Genomic DNA, 19,189 nt, shown 5'->3' with positions numbered 1-19,189 from the left:
ACACTATACACAGCCCCTGATACACACTCCTGTGATGTTAACACACACCACTATTAACACAGCCCCTGATACACACTCCTGTGATGTTAACACACACTATACACACACAGCCCCCTGATACACACTCCTGTGATGTTAAACACACACTATACACACACACAGCCCCTGAATACACACTCCTGTGATGTTAACACACACTATACACACACAGGCCCTGATACACACTCCTGTGATGTTAACACACACTATACACACACAGGCCTGATACACACTCCTGTGATGTTAACACACACTATAACACACACAGGCCCTGATACACACTCCTGTGATGTTAACACACACACACTATAACACACACAGACCCCTGATACACACTCCTGTGAGTTAACACACACACTATACACACACAGACCCCTGATACACACTCCTGTGATGTTAACACACCACTATAACACACACAGACCCCTGATACACACTCCTGTGATGTTAACACACACTATACACACACATACCCCTGATACACACTCCTGTGATGTTAACACACACACTATACACACAGACCCCTGATACACACTCCTGTGATGTTAACACACACTATACAGACACACAGCCCCTGATACACACTCCTGTGATGTTAACACACACTATACAGACACAGCCCCTGATACACACTCTGTGATGTTAACACACACACTACACACACATAGCCCCTGATACACACTCCTGTGATGTTAACACACACTATACACACACAGACCCCTGATACACACTCCTGTGATGTTAACACACACACTACACACACAGACCCCTGATACACACTCCTGTGATGTTAACACACACTATACACACACACAGCCCCTGATACACACTCCTGTGATGTTAACACACACTATACACACACAGACCCCTGATACACACTCCTGTGATGTTAACACACACTATACACACACAGACCCCTGATACACACTCCTGTGATGTTAACACACACACTATACACACACAGCCCCTGATACACACTCCTGTGATGTTAACACACACTATACACACACAGCCCCTGATACACCACTCCTGTGATGTTAACACACTCACTATACACACACAAGCCCCTGATACACACTCCTGTGATGTTAACACACACTATACACACACAGACCCCTGATACACACTCCTGTGATGTTAACACACTCACTATACACACAACAAGCCCCTGATACACACTCCTGTGATGTTAACACACACTATACACACACAGCCCCTGATACACACTCCTGTGATGTTAACACACACTATACACAACACAGACCCCTGATACACACTCCTATGATGTTAACACACACACTATACACACAGCCCCTGATGCACACTCCTGTGATGTTAACACACACACTATACACACACAGCCCCTGATACACACTCCTGTGATGTTAACACACACACACTATACACACACAGCCCCTGATACACACTCCTGTGATGTAAACACACACACACTATACACACACAGCCCCTGATACACACTCCTGTGATGTTAACACACACACTATACACACACAGCCCCTGATACACACTCCTGTGATGTTAACACACCACTATACACAACACAGACCCCTGATACACACTCCTGTGATGTTAACACAACACACTATACACACACAGACCCCTGATACACACTCCTGTGATTCTAAACACACACACTATACACACACAGACCGCTGATACACACTCCTGTGATGTTAACACACACTATAACACACACACAGCCCCTGATACACACTCCTGTGATGTTAACCACACACACTATACACACACAGACCCCCTGATACACACTCCTGTGATGTTAACACACACTATACACACAACCGGCCCTGATACACACTCCTGTGATGTTAACACACACTATACACACACACAGGCCCTGATACACACTCCTGTGATGTTAACACACACTATACACACACACAGCCCCTCATACACACTCCTGTGATGTTAACACACACACTATACACAGCCCCTGATACACACTCCTGTGATGTTAACACACACTATACACACACAGCCCCTGATACACACTCCTGTGATGTTAACACACACTATACACACACAGCCCCTGATACACACTCCTGTGATGTTAACACACACACTATACACACAGCCCCTGATACACACTCCTGTGATGTTAACACACACTATACACACACAGCCCCTGATACACACTCCTGTGATGTTAACACACACTATACACACACACAGGCCCCTGATACACACTCCTGTGATGTTAACACACACTATACACACACAGCCCCTGATACACACTCCTGTGATGTTAACACACACTATACACACACAGCCCCTGATACACACTCCTGTGATGTTAACACACACTATACACACACAGCCCCTGATACACACTCCTGTGATGTTAACACACACTATACACACACAGGCCCTGATACACACTCCTGTGATGTTAACACACACTATACACACACAGCCCCTGATACACACTCCTGTGATGTTAACACACACTATACACACACAGACCCCTGATACACACTCCTGTGATGTTAACACACACTATACACACACAGCCCTGATACACACTCCTGTGATGTTAACACACACTATACACACACAGCCCCTGATACACACTCCTGTGATGTTAACACACACTATACACACACAGCCCCTGATACACACTCCTGTGATGTTAACACACACTATACACACACAGCCCCTGATACACACTCCTGTGATGTTAACACACACTATACACACACACAGCCCCTGAATACACACTCCTGTGATGTTAACACACACTATACACACACAGCCCCTGATACACACTCCTGTGATGTTAACACACACTATACACAACACAGGCCCTGATACACACTCCTGTGATGTTAACACACACACTATACACACACAGCCCCTGATACACACTCCTGTGATGTTAACACACACTATACACACACAGCCCCTGATACACACTCCTGTGATGTTAACACACACTATACACACACAGGCCCTGATACACACTCCTGTGATGTTAACACACACTATACACACACAGGCCCTGATACACACTCCTGTGATGTTAAACACACACTATACACACACAGACCCTGATACACACTCCTGTGATGTTAACACACACTAATACACACACAGACCCTGATACACACTCCTGTGATGTTAACACACACACTATACACACACAGCCCCTGATACACACTCCTGTGATGTTAACACAACACTATACACACACAGCCCCTGATACACACTCCTGTGATGTTAACACACACTATACACACACAGCCCCTGATACACACTCCTGTGATGTTAACACACACTATACACACACAGCCCCTGATACAACACTCCTGTGATGTTAACACACACTATACACACACAAGCCCCTGATACACACTCCTGTGATGTTAACACAACACTATACACACACAGACCCCTGATACACACTCCTGTGATGTTAACACACACTATACACACACAGACCCTGATACACACTCCTGTGATGTTAACACACACTATACACACCAGCCCCTGATACACACTCCTGTGATGTTAACACACACTATACACACACAGCCCCTGATACACCACTCCTGTGATGTTAACACACACTATACACACACAAGCCCCTGATACACACTCCTGTGATGTTAACACACACTATACACACACACAGCCCCTGATACACACTCCTGTGATGTTAACACACACTATACACACACAAGCCCCTGATACACACTCCTGTGATGTTAACACACACTATACACACACAGCCCCTGATACACACTCCTGTGATGTTAACACACACTATACACCACAGCCCCTGATACACACTCCTGTGATGTTAACACACACTATACACACACACAGCCCCTGATTACACACTCCTGTGATGTTAACCACACACTATACACACACAGCCCCTGATACACACTCCTGTGATGTTAACACACACTATACACACACAGCCCCTGATACACACTCCTGTGATGTTAACACACACTATACACACACCAGGCCCTGATACACACTCCTGTGATGTTAACACACACTATACACACACAGCCCTGAACACACTCCTGTGATGTTAACACACACTATACACACAGCCCCTGATACACACTCCTGTGATGTTAACACACACTATACCACACACAGCCCCTGATACACACTCCTGCTGATGTTAACACACCACTATACACACACAGCCCCTGATACACACTCCTGTTGATGTTAACACACACTATACACACAGCCGCCTGATACACACTCCTGTGATGTTAACACACACTATTACACACACAGCCCCTGATACACACTCCTGTGATGTTAACACACACTTACACACACAGCCCTGATACACACTCCTGTGATGTTAACATCACACTATACACACACAGGCCCCTGATACACACTCCTGTGATGTTAACACACACTATCACACCAGCCCCTGATACACACTCCTGTGATGTTTAACACACACACTATTACACACACAGGACCCCTGATACACACTCCTGTGATGTTAACACATCACCACACACAAGACCCCTGATACACACTCCTGTGATGTTAACACACACTATACACACACAGCCCCTGATACACACTCCTGTGATGTTAACACACCACTATACACACACAGCCCCTGATACACACTCCTGTGATGTTAACACACACACTATACACACACAGCCCCTGATACACACTCCTGTGATGTTAACACACACTATACACACACAAGCCCCTGATACACACTCCTGTGATGTTAACACATCACTATACACACACAGGCCCCTGATACACACTCCTGTGATGTTAACACACACTATACACACACAAGGCCCTGATACACACTCCTGTGATGTTAACACACACTATACACACACAGACCCCTGATACACATCCCTGTGATGTTAACACACACTATACACACAGCCCCTGATACACACTCCTGTGATGTTAACACACACACTATACACACACAGCCCCTGATACACACTCCTGTGATGTTAACACACACTATACACACACAGCCCCTGATACACACTCCTGTGATGTTAACACACACTATACACACACCAGCCCCTGATACACACTCCTGTGATGTTAACACACACTATACACCACACAGGAGCCCCTGATAACACCATCCTTGATGTTAATCACACACATACACACACAGGCCCCTGATACACACTCCTAGTGATGTTAACACACACTATAACACAAGGCCCCTGATACACACTCCTGTGGATGTTAACACACACTATACACACACAGCCGGCCTGATAACACTCCTGTGATGTTAAACACACCTATCACATCACAGACCCCTGATACACACTCCTGTGATGTTAACACACACACTACACACACAGACCCCTGATACACTCCTGTGATGTTAACACACACTATACACACACAAGCCCCTGATGACACCACTCCTCGTGATGATTAACACACATTATACACCACACAGCCCCTGATACACACTCCTGTGATGTTTAACACAGACACTTATACACACACAGCCCCCGATACACCACTCCAGCGATGTTTAACACCACTACTACACAACAGCCCCTGATACACACTCCTGTGATGTTAACAGCACACTATATCACACAGCAGGCCCCTGATACACACTACTGTGATGTTAACACACACTATACACACACAGCCCCTGATACACACTCCTGTGATGTTAACACACACTATACACACACACAGCCCCTGATACACACTCCTGTGATGTTAACACACACTATACACACACAGCCCCTGATAACACACTCCTGTGATGTTAACACACACTATACACACACAGCCCCTGATACACACTCCTGTGATGTTAACACACACTATACACACACACAGCCCCTGATACACACTCCTGTGATGTTAACACACACTATACACACACAGACCCCTGATACACACTCCTGTGATGTTAACACACACTATACACACACAGCCCCTGATACACACTCCTGTGATGTTAACACACCACTATACACACACAGCCCCTGATACACACTCCTGTGATGTTAACACACACTATACACACACAGGCCCTGATACACACTCCTGTGATGTTAACACACCACTATACACACACAGACCCTGATACACACTCCTGTGATGTTAACACACACTATACACACACAGCCCCTGATACACACTCCTGTGATGTTAACACACACTATACACACACAGGCCCCTGATACACACTCCTGTGATGTTAACACACCACTATACACACACAGCCCCTGATACACACTCCTGTGATGTTAACACACACACTATACACACACAGCCCCTGATACACACTCCTGTGATGTTAACACACACACTATACACACACAGCCCCTGATACACACTCCTGTGATGTTAACACACACACTATACACACCACAGCCCCTGATACACACTCCTGTGATGTTAAACACACACTATACACACACAGCCCCTGATACACACTCCTGTGATGTTAACACACACTATACACACACAGCCCCTGATACACACTCCTGTGATGTTAACACACACACTATACACACACAGCCCCTGATACACACTCCTGTGATGTTAACACACACTATACACACACAGCCCCTGATACACACTCCTGTGATGTTAACACACACTATAACACAGCAAGGCCCCTGATACACCACTCCTGGGTGATGTTAACACACACACTATACACCACACGGACCCCTGAATACACAACACTCCTGGATGTTAACACACACTTTACACACAACCGGCCCCTGATAACAACTCCTGTGATGTTACACACTACACTATACACACACACCAGGCCCCTGATACCACACTCCGGTGATGTTAACACACACACTATACACACAACAGCCCCTCATACACACTCCTGATGATGTTAACACACACACTATACACAGCCCCTGAATACACACTCCTGTGATGTTAACACACACTATACACACACAGCCCCTGATACACACTCCTGTGATGTTAACACACACTATTAACACACACAGCCCCTGATACACACTCCTGTGATGTTAACACACACTATACACACACACAGGCCCTGATACACACTCCTTGTGATGTTAACACACACTATACACACACAGCCCCTGATACACACTCCTGTGATGTTAACACACACTATACACACACAGCCCCTGATACACACTCCTGTGATGTTAAACACACACTATACACACACAGCCCCTGATACACACTCCTGTGATGTTACACACACAACTATTACACACACAAGCCCCTGATACACACCTCCTGTGATGTTAACACCACACTATACACACACAGCCCCTGATACACACTCCTGTGATGTTAAACACACACTAACACACACAGCCCCTGATACACACTCCTGTGATGTTAACACCACACTATACACACACAGGCCCCTGATACACACTCCTGTGATGTTAACACACACTATACACACACAGGCCCTGATACACACTCACTGTGATGTTAACACACACTATACACACACAGACCCCTGATACACACTCCTGTGATGTTAAACACACACTATACACACACAGCCCCTGATACACACTCCTGTGATGTTAACACACACTATACACACACAGCCCTGATACACACTCCTGTGATGTTACACACACTCCTGTGATGTTAACACACACTATACACACACAGCCCTGATACACACTCCTGTGATGTTAACACACACTATACACACACAGCCCCTGATACACACTCCTGTGATGTTAACACACACTATACACACACAGCCCCTGATACACACTCCTGTGATGTTAACACACACTATACACACACAGCCCCTGATACACACTCCTGTGATGTTAACACACACTATACACACACAGGCCCCTGATACACACTCCTGTGATGTTAACACACACTATACACACACAGCCCCTGATACACACTCCTGTGATGTTAACACACACTATACACACACAGCCCCTGATACACACTCCTGTGATGTTAACACACACTATACACACACAGGCCCTGATACACACTCCTGTGATGTTAACACACACTATACACACACAGACCCTGATACACACTCCTGTGATGTTAACACACACTATACACACACAGGCCCTGATACACACTCCTGTGATGTTAACACACACTATACACACACAGGCCCCTGATACACACTCCTGTGATGTTAACACACACTATACACACACAGCCCCTGATACACACTCCTGTGATGTTAAACTACACACACAGCCCTGATACACACTCCTGTGATGTTAACACACACTATACACACACAGCCCCTGATACACACTCCTGTGATGTTAACACACACTACACACACACAGACCCCTGATACACACTCCTGTGATGTTAACACACACTATACACACACAGCCCCTGATACACACTCCTGTGATGTTAACACACACTATACACACACAGCCCCTGATACACACTCCTGTGATGTTAAACACACACTATACACACACAGCCCCTGATACACACTCCTGTGATGTTAACACACACTATACACACACAGCCCCTGATACACACTCCTGTGATGTTAACACACACTATTACACACACAGGCCCCTGATACACACTCCTGTGATGTTAACACACCACTATACACACACAGCCCCTGATACACACTCCTGTGATGTTAACACACACTATACACACACAGGCCCCTGATACACACTCCTGTGATGTTAACACACACTATACACACACAGCCCCTGATACACACTCCTGTGATGTTAACACACACTATACACACACAGCCCCTGATACACACTCCTGTGATGTTAACACACACTATACACACACAGGCCCCTGATACACACTCCTGTGATGTTAACACACACTATACACACACAGCCCCTGATACACACTCCTGTGATGTTAACACACACTATACACACACAGCCCCTGATACACACTCCTGTGATGTTAACACACACTATACACACACAGCCCTGATACACACTCCTGTGATGTTAACACACACTATACACACACAGCCCCTGATACACACTCCTGTGATGTTAACACACACTATACACACACAGGCCCTGATACACACTCCTGTGATGTTAACACACACTATACACACACAGCCCCTGATACACACTCCTGTGATGTTAACACACACTATACACACACAGGCCCTGATACACACTCCTGTGATGTTAACACACACTATACACACACAGACCCTGATACACACTCCTGTGATGTTAACACACACCCATAACACACACAGACCCCTGATACACACTCCTGTGATGTTAACACACACTATACACACACAGCCCCTGATACACACTCCTGTGATGTTAACACACACACTATACACACACAGCCCCTGATACACACTCCTGTGATGTTAACACACACTATACACACACAGACCCCTGATACACATCCTGTGATGTTAACACAAACCACTATACACACACAGCCCCTGATACACACTCCTGTGATGTTAACACACACTATACACACACAGACCCCTGATACACACTCCTGTGATGTTAACACACACTATACACACACAGCCCCTTGATACACACTCCTGTGATGTTAACACACACACTATACACACACAGCCCCTGATACACACTCCTGTGATGTTAACACACACACTATACAACACAGCCCCTGATACACACTCCTGTGATGTTAACACACACACTATACACACACAGCCCCTGATACACACTCCTGTGATGTTAACACACACTATACACACACAGCCCCTGATACACACTCCTGTGATGTTAACACACACTATACACACACAGCCCTGATACACACTCCTGTGATGTTAAACACACACTATACACACACAGACCCTGATACACACTCCTGTGATGTTAACACACACTATACACACACAGCCCCTGATACACACTCCTGTGATGTTAACACACACACTATACACACACAGCCCCTGATACACACTCCTGTGATGTTAACACACACTATACACACACAGGCCCTGATACACACTCCTGTGATGTTAACACACACTATACACACACAGCCCTGATACACACTCCTGTGATGTTAACACACACACTATACACACACAGCCCCTGATACACACTCCTGTGATGTTAACACACACTATACACACACAGCCCCTGATACACACTCCTGTGATGTTAACACACACTATACACACACAGGCCCCTGATACACACTCCTGTGATGTTAACACACCACTATACACACACAGCCCCTGATACACACTCCTGTGATGTTAACACACACTATACACACACAGCCCCTGATACACACTCCTGTGATGTTAACACACACACTATACACACACAGACCCCTGATACACACTCCTGTGATGTTAACACACACACTATACACACACAGACCCCTGATACCACACTCCTGTGATGTTAACACACACTATACACCACACAGCCCCTGATACACACTCCTGTGATGTTAACACACACACTATACACACACACCCCTGATACACACTCCTGTGATGTTAACACACACACTACACACACACAGCCCCTGATACACACTCCTGTGATGTTAACACACACACTATACACACACAGCCCCTGATACACACTCCCTGTGATGTTTACACACACACTATACACACACAGACCCCTGATACCACACTCCTGTGATGTTAACACACACACATACACACACACAGCCCCTGAATACACCACTCCTGTGATGTTAACACACACTATACACACACAGACCCCTGATACACACTCTGTGATGTTAACACACACACTATACACACACAGCCCCTGATACACACTCCTGTGATGTTAACACACACTATACACACACAGCCCCTGATACACACTCCTGTGATGTTAACACACACACTATACACACACAGCCCCTGATACACACTCCTGTGATGTTAACACACCACTATACACACACAGCCCCTGATACACACTCCTGTGATGTTAACACACACTATACACACCACAGCCCCTGATACACACTCCTGTGATGTTAACACACACTATACACACACAGGCCCCTGATACACACTCCTGTGATGTTAACACACAACTATACACACACAGGCCCCTGATACACACTCCTGTTGATGTTAACACACCACTATACACACACAGACCCCTGATACACACTCCTGTGATGTTAACACACACTATACACACACAGCCCCTGATACACACTCCTGTGATGTTAACACACACACTATACACACACAGCCCCGATACACACTCCTGTGATGTTAACACACACACTATACACACACAGGCCCCTGATACACACTCCTGTGATGTTAACACACACTATACACACCACAGCCCCTGATACACACTCCTGTGATGTTAACACACACTATACACACACAGCCCCTGATAAACACTCCTGTGATGTTAACCACACACTATACACACACAGCCCCTGATACACACTCCTGTGATGTTAACACACACTATACACACACAGCCCCTGATACACACTCCTGTGATGTTAACACACACTATACACACACACAGGCCCTGATACACACTCCTGTGATGTTAACACACACACTATACACACACAGCCCCTGATACACACTCCTGTGATGTTAACACACACTATACACACACAGCCCCTGATACACACTCCTGTGATGTTAACACACACTATACACACACAGGCCCCTGATACACACTCCTGTGATGTTAACACACACTATACACACACAGGCCCCTGATACACACTCCTGTGATGTTAACACACACTATACACACACAGACCCCTGATACACACTCCTGTGATGTTAACACACACTATACACACAGCCCTTGATACACACTCCTGTGATGTTAACACACACACTATACACACACAGCCCCTGATACACACTCCTGTGATGTTAACACACACTATACACACACAGGCCCCTGATACACACTCCTGTGATGTTAACACACACTATACACACACAGCCCCTGATACACACTCCTGTGATGTTAACACACACACTATACACACACAGCCCCTGATACACACTCCTGTGATGTTAACACACACTATACACACACAGCCCCTGATACACACTCCTGTGATGTTAACACACACTATACACACACAGCCCCTGATACACACTCCTGTGATGTTAACACACCACTATACACACACAGCCCCTGATACACACTCCTGTGATGTTAACACACACTATACACACACAGCCCTGATACACACTCCTGTGATGTTAACACACACTATACACACACAGACCCCTGATACACACTCCTGTGATGTTAACATACACACACAGACCCCTGATACACACTCCTGTGATGTTAACACACACACTATACACACACAGCCCCTGATACACACTCCTGTGATGTTAACACACACACTACACACACACAGCCCCTGATACACACTCCTGTGATGTTAACACACACCACTATACACACACAGCCCCCTGATACACACTCCTGTGATGTTTACACACACTATACACACACAGACCCCTGATACACACTCCTGTGATGTTAACACACACTATACACACACAGGCCCTGATACACACTCCTGTGATGTTAACACACACTATACACACACAGACCCCTGATACACACTCCTGTGATTTTAACACACACTATACACACAGCCCTGATACACACTCCTGTGATGTTAACACACACACTATACACACACAGCCCCTGATACACACTCCTGTGATGTTAACACACACTATACACACACAGGCCCTGATACACACTCCTGTGATGTTAACACACACTATACACACACAGCCCTGATACACACTCCTGTGATGTTAACACACACTATACACACACAGCCCCTGATACACACTCCTGTGATGTTAACACACACTATACACACACAGGCCCCTGATACACACTCCTGTGATGTTAACACACCCACTATACACACACAGCCCCTGATACACACTCCTGTGATGTTAACACACATTATACACACCGGCACCTGATACACACTCCTGTGATGTTAACACACACACTATACACACACAGACCCCTGATACACACTCCTGTGATGTTAACACACACACTATACACACACAGACCCCTGATACACACTCCTGTGATGTTAACACACACTATACACACACAGCCCCTGATACACACTCCTGTGATGTTAACACACACACTATACACACACAGCCCCTGATACACACTCCTGTGATGTTAACACAGACACTACACACACACAGCCCCTGGTACACACTCCTGTGATGTTAACACACACACTATACACACACAGCCCCTGATACACACTCCTGTGATGTTTACACACACTATACACACACAGACCCCTGATACACACTCCTGTGATGTTAACACACACACTATACACACACACAGCCCTGATACACACTCCTGTGATGTTAACACACACTATACACACACAGACCCCTGATACACACTCCTGTGATGTTAACACACACACACTATACACACAGCCCCTGATACACACTCCTGTGATGTTAACACACACACACTATACACACACAGCCCCTGATACACACTCCTGTGATGTTAACACACACACTATACACACACAGACCCCTGATACACACTCCTGTGATGTTAACACACACTATACACACACAGACCTCTGATACACACTCCTGTGATGTTAACACACACACTATACACACACAGCCCCTGATACACACTCCTGTGATGTTAACACACACTATACACACACAGACCCCTGATACACACTCCTGTGATGTTAACACACACTATACACACACAGACCCCTGATACACACTCCTGTGATGTTAACACACACACTATACACACACAGCCCCTGATACACACTCCTGTGATGTTAACACACACACTATACACACACAGGCCCCTGATACACACTCCTGTGATGTTAACACACACACTATACACACACAGCCCCTGATACACACTCCTGTGATGTTAACACACACACTATACACACACAGCCCCTGATACACACTCCTGTGATGTTAACACACACACTATACACACACAGCCCCTGATACACACTCCTGTGATGTTAACACACACTATACACACACACAGACCCCTGATACACACTCCTGTGATGTTAACACACACTATACACACACAGCCCCTGATACACACTCCTGTGATGTTAACACACACTATACACACACAGACCCCTGATACACACTCCTGTGATGTTAACACACACACTATACACACACAGCCCCTGATACACACTCCTTCGATGTTAACACACACTATACACACACAGACCCCTGATACACACTCCTGTGATGTTAACACACACACTATACACACACAGCCCCTGATACACACTCCTGTGATGTTAACACACACACTATACACACACAGCCCCTGATACACACTCCTGTGATGTTAACACACACACTATACACACACAGCCCCTGATACACACTCCTGTGATGTTAACACACACACTATACACACACAGCCCCTGATACACACTCCTGTGATGTTAACACACACACTATACACACACAGCCCCTGATACACACTCCTGTGATGTTAACACACACACTATACACACAGACCCTGATACACACTCCTGTGATGTTAACACACACTATACACACACAGCCCCTGATACACACTCCTGTGATGTTAACACACACACTATACACACAGACCCTGATACACACTCCTGTGATGTTAACACACACTATACACACACAGACCCCTGATACACACTCCTTTGATGTTAACACACACTATACACACACAGCCCCTGATACACACTCCTATGATGTTAACACACACTATACACACACAGACCCCTGATACACACTCCTGTGATGTTAAAACACACACTATACACACACAGCCCCTGATACACACTCCTGTGATGTTAACACACACTACACACACACAGCCCCTGATACACACTCCTGTGATGTTAACACACACTATACACACACAGACCCCTGATACACACTCCTGTGATGTTAACACACACTATACACACACAGCCCCTGATACACACTCCTGTGATGTTAACACACACTACACACACACAGCCCCTGATACACACTCCTGTGATGTTAACACACACTACACACACACAGACCCCTGATACACACTCCTGTGATGTTAACACACACTATACACACACAGGCCCCTGATACACACTCCTGTGATGTTAACACACACACTATACACACACCGGCCCTGATACACACTCCTGTGATGTTAACACACACTATACACACACAGACCCCTGATACACACTCCTTTGATGTTAACACACACTATACACACACAGCCCCTGATACACACTCCTATGATGTTAACACACACTATACACACACAGACCCCTGATACACACTCCTGTGATGTTAACACACACACTATACACACACAGCCCCTGATACACACTCCTGTGATGTTAACACACACTATACACACACAGCCCCTGATACACACTCCTGTGATGTTAACACACACTACACACACACAGCCCCTGATACACACTCCTGTGATGTTAACACACACTATACACACACAGACCCCTGATACACACTCCTGTGATGTTAACACACACTACACACACACAGCCCCTGATACACACTCCTGTGATGTTAACACACACTACACACACACAGCCCCTGATACACACTCCTGTGATGTTAACACACACTATACACACACAGGCCCTGATACACACTCCTGTGATGTTAACACACACTATACACACAACTACATGATCATCACTTGTTTGTCAGAGTAATAAACATGACAGAACTTTAATCTTCTTTTCTCGTCTTTTTATGATTTTCTTTAGAACGTGATCAACTTTTACAACTTCTGAAGACAATCATTCCTAAAGGTGAATTTGTTTCATAATGCTTAATTAAAATATAAATTATTAACTTTATTAACAAAACAATGAATGAACATGCTGTGCATTCATATGTATATTTAATTTATTATACTTGATTATAAGATATAGAAACTGTATAAAGTCTTCTTGGGTTTTGTTGGTCTTCAAGAGATGATTTCATTATTGATCTAAAGATGAAGCTTTCATAACTTCATACTTTCTGTTTTTAGCTCTCACACATTTAAGAACACACAAGGGTGAGTAAAAGACATAATTATTTATTTTAATTAAAGGCATGTTTCATGGCATAATTATTTATTTAAATATACATTATTTATAATTATTTATTTATCAAAATTATGAACATTATTGTTTATAATATAATTTATTAAACGATAAGTGGAGTATCTTTATTTTAGTTTGTCTTGTAAAGTTCTCATGATTCCTATAAAAATAAGTCATTGTCTTTATTTTATGATATATTCATGTGTAAAGCAGATTTTCAATATTTTCCACAGTGAATGTGATTCTGGATGCTGATACGGCTCATCCTCGTCTCACCGTGTCTGATGATGGGAAACAAGTGAAATGCGGAAAGAGACGAACAGAAAGAGTGGATGGAGATAAAGACAGATTTGATGAATATCTTGGTGTTCTTGGGAAGGATGGATTCTCCTCAGGGTGTTTTTACTTTGAGGTGCAGGTGAAGGGACAAACTAGGTGGGATTTAGGAGTGACCAGAGAATCTGTGAACAGGAAGGGGTCGCTCCGTCCGAGTCCTGAGAATGGATACTGGACTGTGGGTCGGTTTGGTGGGAAGTATTGGGCTTATGAGTCTTCAACTGTCTCTCTTTCTCTGAGTGTGAATCCTCAGAGGATCGGTGTGTTTGTGGATTATGAGAAGGGTCTCGTCTCCTTTTGTGATGTGGAGTCCTTGTCTCATATCTACTCTTTCACTAAACAGTCTTTTAATGAGAAACTCTATCCGTTTGTTAGTTTGGGGTATAGGTATAATGAAGACCCCACTCCACTGATTATCTGTGATGATTATTAATGACATCAGTGACTGAATTTACATGATCCACAGAAATAAACCAAAATACAATTTAAACAGTGTAACAGCAATAAATATTAAATATTATTTGCGCTTCCAGTCAAAAATATGGTCACACAATGGCGAATTTATGTTTTCTGTGTTCATAAAATATTTTGGGTTTAAGACTTCTGCTTTAAATGTTTAAAATTGCTTTTTTTGTAAATAAATATAAATAATGCCTATATATTCATATGAATTTCTTTAAGAGACAGAGGCTTTATGATGAATAATGTTTTGATCTGGAGCAGATGATGAATGAAAAGCGTCATGAAGAGCTCATCGTGCAGTTCACTGTTCCTCCTTCAACACTGTTTGCTGTCGGTGGATGAATGTTTTCAATTATTGTTTTTTATTTTGTATTTCATTGAATAACAGTTAAATTTAATGAAAGTTTTAAATGTTCTGTTATTTTTCTGTTTGAGCTTCTCTGAACAGAATTGATTTTGAGTGTCAAGCTCCTAAAAGAACTGATACACACAGAGTACCTGGTTTAGTTCACCTTGTGTTTGTGTTATTTGGACTTTTAGGTTACATTCTGCCCTGTTTTATTCCTGTTCTGTTCTGTTCGTAGTCCTTTTGTAGTTTTTCTTATATTTAGTAGTTATTATTAGTAGTATGTTTGTGTAATAAATACTGTATTTAGATTATATTCTTCTCTGAGTGTTCAGCATTATTTCCAGGATTAAATAAGTGTCGTAACAGTAGTCCATTCATCTCATGCTCTGTGGTCCAAGTCTTCTGAAGCGAATCATAAAAATAATTTAAAAAATCAGTATCATCATATTTTTTAAGAGCTGTTGAGAAAACACATGAATACAATAAAACCACACTGAAGTATTCAATCAAGGATCATTTGCAGCTGCAAAAAAGCAGCTTTCCATATGACAGTTTATCTCATAAAGTCTGAAATATTTGACAAAACATCAAATTAATACACACTATTTAATCATATAAAGGGGAAATAGTTAATAAACATACAAGTGCAAAAAGATATTACTATTAAAATATTACAGATCTGCAAGGAGGAGATTTAAATGAGCTCCGTTTAATTTTTCTAAATTCATTATTGAGCTCATTTTAAAGCCTTGTATAGAAACTATCACTGGGTAAAATTATAAACCATCAAAAAAATATATATTATTTGTTCTCTTTAATTAATATAAATGTGCAACTGCCTTGTTGATACTCAAAAGCACGTTTTATACTTGATCCGATTTAATTTATTTTTCTGTCTTGTCATTGAGCAAAAGTAAATGATTTAATATCAGGTAATGATGAACTCTTTTTTTCTTCAGCACAATCTGACTTTGCTGCAGCCTGGAATTGAACGACTGGTTTCGTCTGGTCAGAGGAGAACTGGCCCCAACTGAGCCTGGTTTCTCCCAAGGTTTTTTTCTCCATTCTGTCACCGATGGAGTTTCGGTTCCTTGCCGCTGTCGCCTCTGGCTTGCTTAGTTGGGGTCACTTCATCTACAGTGATATCATTGACTTGATTGTAAATAAATGCACAGACACTATTTTAACTGAACAGAGATGACATCACTGAATTCAATGATGAACTGCCTTTAAATATCATTTTACATTATTGAGACACTGTTTTCATAATGAATGTTGTTCAGTCGCTTTGATGCAATGCATTTTGTTTAAAGCGCTAAATAAATAAAGGTGACTTGACTTGAAGAATTGTGTTTTAAAAAGATGAAGAGTGTGTTTATTAAAGAAAGAGGGAGGAATATGTAATAATTATGCAAGGAATACAGTAAGTTATTTATGTGGTTATTTTGAAATGACAGGCTCACTGTACATTATCTGACTTATTACACAGCTACACACCAAATAAACAAAGAAATCATCATGATGTTGATCTAGATTTTTTTTTTTAATCTTGTAGATACTTCAAAGACAGAAAATGTAGAAAACTATATGCTTTTTTTGTTAGTTTTTTCAGAGAGCTGTGCAAGTATAATGAATAATATAAAGTCAAGTGCAAACCTTGCTGTTTTACGTGGATACGTGTGGAATGAGGAAAAAGGTTTCTTAGGAAAGGTGTGTCTCTTGTTGTTTCTGCTGCTGGTTTATCACAAGATCAAGTACATGAGAATCTTAAAATCCGGTATTTTATAAACCTGTAAGAACTTGCAGAACTCGTGGATCATCAGACACGCTTCATTTGATTTAAAGGGACAG

General features: G+C 43.4%; 1 protein-coding gene across 1 annotated transcript in view; it reads left to right on the top strand.

Moving 5' to 3' along the window:
* The window catches only part of LOC113048463 (butyrophilin subfamily 2 member A1-like), a 69,174-nt gene extending 51,526 nt beyond the window's left edge, over nucleotides 1-17,648 (top strand). Inside the window, exons 9-11 of the mRNA XM_026210281.1 lie at nucleotides 15,868-15,912; nucleotides 16,137-16,163; nucleotides 16,425-17,648. Coding sequence (XP_026066066.1) covers nucleotides 15,868-15,912; nucleotides 16,137-16,163; nucleotides 16,425-16,960 — 608 coding nt within the window. The 3' untranslated portion in view covers nucleotides 16,961-17,648. The remainder of the gene's footprint in view (nucleotides 1-15,867; nucleotides 15,913-16,136; nucleotides 16,164-16,424) is intronic.
* The last annotated feature ends 1,541 nt before the right edge of the window (nucleotides 17,649-19,189 follow it).

Source organism: Carassius auratus, chromosome 3 (assembly GCF_003368295.1).
Source record: "Carassius auratus strain Wakin chromosome 3, ASM336829v1, whole genome shotgun sequence".
Taxonomy (NCBI): Eukaryota; Metazoa; Chordata; class Actinopteri; order Cypriniformes; family Cyprinidae; genus Carassius; species Carassius auratus.
This window is presented reverse-complemented; position numbering and strand designations above follow the sequence as displayed.